Source organism: Prionailurus viverrinus, chromosome B4, assembly GCF_022837055.1.
Source record: "Prionailurus viverrinus isolate Anna chromosome B4, UM_Priviv_1.0, whole genome shotgun sequence".
Lineage (NCBI taxonomy): Eukaryota > Metazoa > Chordata > Mammalia > Carnivora > Felidae > Prionailurus > Prionailurus viverrinus.
The window spans coordinates 119454371-119462561 of NC_062567.1; the positions used below are offsets into that span (position 1 = coordinate 119454371).

An 8191-nucleotide genomic window follows, 5' to 3' on the forward strand; every position below is an offset into this window, starting at 1 on the left:
GCCGGTCATCACGTGATCATAACTAAGCCAATGTTTCCTGAAATTCACTTTGATATACCAGTGCTTTGGATTACAAGCATGTTTCCGGAATGAATTATGCTTGCAAACCAAGGTTTTAATGTATTTCTTATTATAAATCACAATATTACAACTGGACATCTGGAAACCCCAGTTTTCAATGACTAGATGTTCTCAAGAAGACTGGCTATAGAGATGTGGTGAAAGGGAATTCAGAAACTGATAAACACACATTTTTAAATTGTGGTAAAAATGTTTGAGTAAAATGTTGATTTTACCAGTAAAAATTTTTATTTTTATTTATTTTTTAACTGTTTATTTATGTATTTTGAGAGGGGGTGGGCAGAGAGAGGGAGAGAGGGCATCCCAAGCAGTCTCCACTCTGTCAGCACAGTGCCCAACGTGGGGCTCAATCTCACAAACTGAGATTATGACCTAAGCTAAAACCAAGAATCAGAGGCTTAACTGATTGAACAACCCAGGGTGCCCCTTGTTTTTATTTTTAATGTTGCATTTTTTAAAAAATGTAAACTTTCTGACTTCTTTCCAACTTCTGGGCTGTGGGTCTGGATGGCTAAAATCAGAGATAGGAATTTCATTTCCTCATAAACCACTGTCCTTAAAGTCCTCATTGCTCATTGCCTTTACATTAAAATATACTGTTGATCAAAATATTCAGATACCAGATTCTTCTCAGTATTTCTTTCAGTCTCAGATGACCGTACTGACTTTGTGTCCCAGTGCGATTGTCCGTTTGTACACTTCAGAATGAATGTTGTGTGGAATTCACCCATATTTTTACATGTTTTTATAAACTCAGGGGAGTTTTGACCATGAATAAAGTATGCCAAGAATGACATATCCTCAGGCCAATTTGTGTTTTTCTAATGCTTGTTTTTAAGGTAAAATCTACAAAAATCCAGTGTATGAAGATTTTGATTTCACGGAGGCACCCATGTTTACTCAGCCTTTGGTTAACACCTATGCTGTGGCTGGTTACAATGCCACCCTGAACTGCAGTGTGAGAGGAAATCCTAAGGTACCATTTTTTCAATCACATTAGTTAAATTTAAGAATTAGTCCCAAATTCCCCTTTGTTTTCAATTTTTTTTTAACATTTTTATTTATTTTTGAGAGACCGAGCATGAACGGGAGAGGGGCAGAGAGAGAGGGAGACACAGAATCCAAAGCAGGCACCAGGCTCTGAGCTGTCAGCACAGAGCCTGATGCGGGGCTCAAACCCACAAACCGTGAGATCATGACCTGAGCTGAAGTCGGATGCTTAACTGACTGAGCCACCCAGGCGCCCCCAAATCCCCTTTTTGTTTTATGTTAGACACATTATAATTGCAAATAACAATATAAGTTGTGCTATTGTATCTTTTTCTGGGATAGGGAGGAGAGTGCAGCATTGTGGTGTTGGTGGATAATTAGGTCCACTATTTAAATACAGTAGTAAAAAAATGCTTATATTTCTTTACTAAATAAAAGATGACTATTTAAGAAAACCCAAAACACCCATTTTAAAAAATACTGAGAGGTAAGGAGATGGAAGTAATATTGTTTCACCTGAAAAATCTGGTGGTAATATTGATTCATCAAATTTTCTAAAATAGATTAAAGCAAATGATGATACTGTAATGCAAGGCAGAATATAAAATGTGCTGTCCTAGGAAGGAAGAAATCATATCTGATTGAAGAGATTTAGAAAGGTTTTAAGGTTTCTTGATGGCATTTCAAAAGAGCAACGAATTAATGAATGTTTCCCATGGAGATATTTTTTTTTCCTGGTGGCACTGTGGGAAAAGTGCCCTAGAATTTGGAAACATTGCAAAGTGGTATGATTCCTGCATATACCATCAGCAGGAATAGACGAGTCAAGGGAGAAGTTACACTGAGAATGAGAGGAAGATCCTGAATTCATCTTTAGTTGGAAGTGATGTCAGTACAAGCAGGAATGACCAGGAGGGAGAGGAGAGGTCACCAGAGCTTAAGAGAAAGGCCAGAGGTGTGACTCATCCTAGGCATGGGGGTGCTATATTCCATATCTTGGAGCCGAAACTATAGAAAGGAATATCATTGAGGAAAGAGACTAGTAATCAAAAAACCAAAGTCCAAGGGGTAAGCCTCAGTGAATGCTCCCATTTGAAAGGATGAAGAAGGATGGAGGGAGGAAGATGATGGTATGAAGGAGACAGAAAAGAAAGTCTCTAGAGTCTGAGCAAGGCAAAAGCATATAAGAGGCAGAAGAGAGAATATGGAGAGTGTACATTTACCAAAGGGAGAAGAGAATATGGGAAGGCAGGGGAGGCTCAAGGGTGATCAAATGTAATTCAGAGGCCAAGGAGAATAGAGTCAGCTTCCTGGGTGACTGGTCATTACTGATCTTGCATTATCTGAAGTGGACCCATTCCACTAGATGATGAATAGAGCTCTTTGAGGAGAGATGAAATGGTGAGGAGGCATAAGCAGCCCCTAAAGAATTAGAAAAGAATGTCAGGAAAAGGAAGTGGGGAAAATCAGATGGTTGTGACACCTTATGAGGATTCTCTGAAAAATGCCCAGCAACATACACTCTCCAGGGTAAGTTGACATCAGGAACCTGTAGATCAAATTAGAATGCATCTGAATTCATTTGGGAAGAGAGCCCCAGAGCTGTCTTCTGAACAAGTCTGGCTTGCTTCCGACCTGCCCATTTGTTTTCTTGCCAAGCACCATGTAGAATTTAATTTGAAAGGAACAGTGCTCAAATAGATGTGGATTCTTCTCAGATATACTTTCTTTCTAAGCCATGCTTTAAAATTTGGTCACTGGCTTTAATGGTCTATTATTTATTATGCTAAATACCGATATATTTTGACTTATTTTCTTCAATCTTAACTTCAGCCCAAAATAACCTGGATGAAAAACAAAGTTGCTATTGTGGATGACCCAAGATACAGGATGTTCAGCAACCAAGGGGTCTGTACTCTGGAGATTCGCAAGCCTAGCCCCTATGATGGAGGCACTTACTGTTGCAAAGCTGTCAATGACCTTGGGACAGTGGAGATCGAATGCAAACTGGAGGTGAAAGGTATGACATCAAAGATCTCATGTATAAACTAAAATGAAAGAAAATCATTTATTTATCGTCCTTACTGCAAAATCCAAATTACGTGCTAAAATGTTTGGGGGTGGCAGAGGAAGGGGAGAGAGAATTCTGGGACAGAAGACATTATTACATTCTGCATTCACTCTGATTTGTTTAAATAGACTTATTCTCATCTCTTGCAATTCTTGTTAACTAAATGAATATTAATGTCAGTGGAATGCTAGCATGTGTACAGCATGGTGAGGATGAGTAAAGTCAAGGGAATATGACTTTCATGATATAATCCATTTATTTAAAAAGTCTAGTGCAAAAGCTCATCTAATGAAGCTACAATTAAGGAATTTACACTATTTTTAATTAGTTTACTATTTTGTGAAACTTCTAATATATATATGGGTAAGTTTGCTAATTTAGCATTTAATATTGCACATAGAGAATATAGCATATCCATATTATTGTATTATAATCAGTTGCTTTTAAAATCTCATTAAAAATTTTCCATTTATAGGTATGTATTTCATTTATACTAGTTTTTTGAAATGCTGCAACTAATGTAAACCAAGAAAACATATAAGGATTTATGTGGTAGAAAAGTCTCAGAATAACCTGTCATCTTAATCAATTTTTATAGTAATTGGGTGTAATTTTTATACTGGAGTTTTTTTCTTGACAATCAAATGGTACTTTGGGATACCATGAAAACTATAGCTGTCAGAGTCTCTGTTATGAGATAATGGGTGACATGATCCTAATGTCTTTTCTCTTTTTCTTATTATGTTATATTGCTTTTCTGTGATAACCAAAATCTTTATTTTTTCTACCTCTCTGTAATGAAGAAATTATGATTCAAAAGTCAGAAAGATAACTTTGTAAATATCTATTTTAGAAAAAAAAGTAAATACTTAAGGTATTAATATTAAAAAAGAGGTTTTAGTCTTAAATCTAGTATAAATAAAGACACTTCTTGAAAAAATGTTTTCATAACTTAAAAAAAAGTATTCTTTCTGCTATGATTTCTATCCATTCTCAAGTAATACAGTATAGTAGATTGATAACTGAATAAGTAGAAATTTTTAAATTTTTTTCTCTCAAATATAAAAAAATAATATTCTTACAAAGTGTCAAACATGACCATTGAGAAAGTGTTTACAAATTTAAGCATTATTTTTATCTGTTTATTAGTTCTATATTCAAAATAAGTTAAGAGTTGCAAATATATCTGGTTTCTCAACCCCTAGCTTTTTTAAAGTATTGTTGGTACTTATGTCTCAATATCCAACAAAATCCAACAAAAAACTAGTACTACTTTTGCATGCTTTGAAAATAATAGAATGTTGCTAATGGTGTAAAATGATTATTTCATAAATGGTTCAACATTTGGGATCCTCCATAGAAGCAAATAATACTATACAGATAGATGATATATTATTTATAGCAATTATATAGTAAATTATATAGTAACTGAATTTAATAATATAAAGAACGTATCCTAGTACATGAGTTCATAATAAGGCATCAACTGTGGTATATTGGTGAAAACTTTTAGTCCTAAGAGTAAACCCAAGATTGTTTATCATCAGATTGTTATCTGATAATAGGTGACTTAAATCAAGTTAAGCTGTGAAAAAAAAAAAAAAAGAAAAAGGTAAGAATGTCAACTGAGAATAAATAAATACTGGTACAAATATTCTAATTCTACAGTGATATATCAAGGACTAAATACCCCTGGACAACCAATCTTCCTGGAGGGGCAGCAACAGGTTTTAAAAGTTCATATCCCACTGGATATTTCTACTTTCTGTTCCATTCCTCTTACATGAAATCGCACTTTGCATGTAAAGCTTGACTTTCTCATTTGCTTTTCATTGTATCTGTTAGCAGCTCATGGCATACAGTGTTTATGCCATGAACAGGAAGGCCAAATTATTCAAGGATATTAATTAATGTAGGCACTATGTTTTGTCAGAAAACTAAGTACTATACCACACATCCCCATAAATAAAGCCAAAGAGCTACATTTTAAGATGACCTCACTGGAGATATCAGATTATCAAAACTTGGGAATCAATGACATTTCTTTAATATTTTCATTTTCCAAATGAAGAGAAATATGATCTTCCTTTAAGATAATTTCTGCTGTAGTTTCCTTAGATTCATGTTGAGCATTTTTAATTTACTAAGTTGTAGGAAAAATATTCTAGACATTTTTGATGAAGAAAGGACACAAATATTTAGAATATTTGGATCCAATATTTGGAAACTTTCATATTTAAGATTTCCAATGAAATATTTACCAATAGAATATCTATGACCTATCCATCTGTTGGACATTTTAGATATTTTCATGGAACTAAAATTATTTCATATATTTATGAACTTGAAAGAAAATTTTGGGTCCCATTACTAAATGTATTAAACAGTAAATGAGTGCTATTCTACAAGTATAATTCACCCCCATTTGGAATAATGAATTGAGAAGTTCTTTGGGACTGGGTAAACAACCTGATGTAAACGCTAATGTTGTAAATCTATGCCTGAGTTTACAATTCCCAGAGATAATGTCAGCTTGCAAAAGATGACCAAATTAGGGCTCTTTCTTTAAGGTTTTGTAGATTATACATAGAGTAGCTTTCTACCCTAAGTTTGTTTAGGCCTTGTGTTTATTTAGATCAGTCATATATAATCAGTTCAGAATACAATATTATAGAATATACTAGTTTAATATTTTTATCTACTTGATAATTTTGCCTTTTAGCATTTCAACATATATATATGTACACTAATGCTTTGTCTCTTGTCTCTGTTTTTCTTTTGTTGAAAAACACAATATATATATGTTGTAGGTTTTTTTTTTTTTTAAGCTAATGGTTTGGAAGCTTTTACCATAAATATTCACTGTACAATCAAGTTGGCTTTGCCACCTGATCAGGCAAAGTTGTTGTGCATATTAATAAATGTTTTACATATTAATTATCCTTTTGAAGTGACTGGATCCCTGCCCTTCACTCCATATGCTTCTATTTTCCTACATCTTTCACATGACTAAGGATTAATGAAATCACCTCATCATAATCATGACTATAATTTCATCCAACAAGTACTCAACTTTGGTTTTAGCACTTTATTAATGCTTACAACTTCTCTCTCTCTTTCTCTCTTTCCCTTAGTTGTAGCACAGTAAGGATTTTTGAATGTATATTATCATCTAAGGTAAGCTTTCATATGGTTTTGGCATATGAAGCTTATGACTGTCATAAGCCATACAAAGCCTGTGGAGTATGGCATGATTTTCATTCTGTAATCCAATGAAAATAGACTATTTAAAATCTCTAACTTTGTAGTTTCAATTTGTATTTAAGTATCTTGACATTAACAGCTAGTACTTATTCATCACAACAATCTCCTGTTGACATGAAGCAAGTTGTTGAATGCAGTAAAGCATGAATTAATGCATTTAATGTTGATGAAAATGATACCCAAGCATTCTGAACGCTTTGCATCAAGGAATGGACATGTACATAAGCGGCATCATTTCTACCAATATGTGACTTGAATTTTTTTTTTTTTTTAAAAAGGAGAATGACTTTCCCAAATTTGCATTAAAGAAGTTTTAAGAATGTTCAAATGGCATGCTGTTTTTGCCTGGACGTGAGTTTATTAGCAAGTAGTGAAGCACTTCCTTAAAGGACCATGAATTTTTATGGTTTCATGGGTTCTCTTGTGAAGGGGTACTTTTATTTTATAAATATAATTCAGACACATGGAAGGTAAGTTTGAAATAGTAGTAGGATTTTTCACGTTCAGAAGGCATTGGACACGTTTTACTATTTTTAACAAAATCTTTCCAATTTTTGCACTTTGATAGTGTATAAATAGCCAAAATTAAAGGAGTGGTTCCTTTTTTCTTCTCCACTGCGCTTGAGTTGGAGTTCTTTGTGCTAAATTAAAAGGAACATTAACGAACAGGAAAACAGTTCTTCTCACTGATTCATAACATGGTCTACATCTACTCTGCCATTCAACCAGAAGGCTTAAATCATCTATAGAAGAATCCTAAAACCCAAAAGAGCAATAGATCCTTTCCAAAACCAGTTAGGAATTTAAACTAAGATGGAATAATAGCAGGGAACAAGAAACTGCTATGGATCTGCCGGGAACTTGCTTTTCCTTCTAGATGCCAACTGCTTTAAATTCTAAATGTACTAAATGCAGGAGATTTCCCAGTAGGACTGAATGAATCTTTGTGACTAACTGGAACATAATTAGTCACATTTCTAGGCAGCTAGTCAGGAAGTAGTATTTCAGTAATTTTTCATGTAGACGGTTTTGACTTGGCCTTTTCCTTTTTGTCCTCTCTAGGTGGTCTTTCCTTCTGCAGGCTTCTCTTGCAAGGCGTACCTCCTAACATAATTGATTCATATTTGCGAGACTTGCAATCAAGCAACCCTGAGGAATACTAAGGGCCTGGGCCCTGCCTCCCTACACTCCACTGCTTTGAAATCTGATTGCAATGAGAAAGCATTTTCTGTTTTCCACCAGCACTCAAGTGTGGTTGTTTTCTTTCCTCCTGATGTTAAAGAAAAAAAAAATGTTTGCACGGGATTGCTTAATTAAAAATTGCATACAAAATTTCATTTGAAGTCAACATTTTGCTCATGATTGTCTGTGCTTGGTCACTGTACTTTACAAAAAAAGCAAGCTAGAAAATTAGCAAAAGCTGTTGTTTCAGTTTAAAATAGTAGGCTGTAAATGCTTTCTTTTTTCCAGAATAAAATGACATAGTACTATATACCACGGTCAGATCTTGAAAACCCATCTTTCTCTTGAAAGGTCACTCTTTTCTTGATCTAACAGATTTTTCTAAGCAAAACAGGGTTGTTTATTTCACACAATCCTGCTTAACACCAGTGGATCTGTACGCTTTTTCCCATTTGTATTCCCTATAAGACAACTTCATAAAGTCTCTCAGACACAGTTTTCTCAACAGAAGGGAAATTGTATTCAATAAATGGTACAATAAGTTTGAAGCACTTATGATGAGATCACACAGTATTCTTTTATGTGCTTGGGGTTGTGTGCGCA

The 8191-nt window shown here is 34.4% G+C and overlaps 1 protein-coding gene across 1 annotated transcript in view; it reads left to right on the top strand.

Annotated features, from left to right (window-relative positions):
- Window positions 1-7743, top strand: part of MYBPC1 (myosin binding protein C1) — an 80708-nt gene extending 72965 nt beyond the window's left edge. Inside the window, exons 26-28 of the mRNA XM_047867344.1 lie at window positions 921-1057; window positions 2905-3091; window positions 7469-7743. Coding sequence (XP_047723300.1) covers window positions 921-1057; window positions 2905-3091; window positions 7469-7569 — 425 coding nt within the window. The 3' untranslated portion in view covers window positions 7570-7743. The remainder of the gene's footprint in view (window positions 1-920; window positions 1058-2904; window positions 3092-7468) is intronic.
- The last annotated feature ends 448 nt before the right edge of the window (window positions 7744-8191 follow it).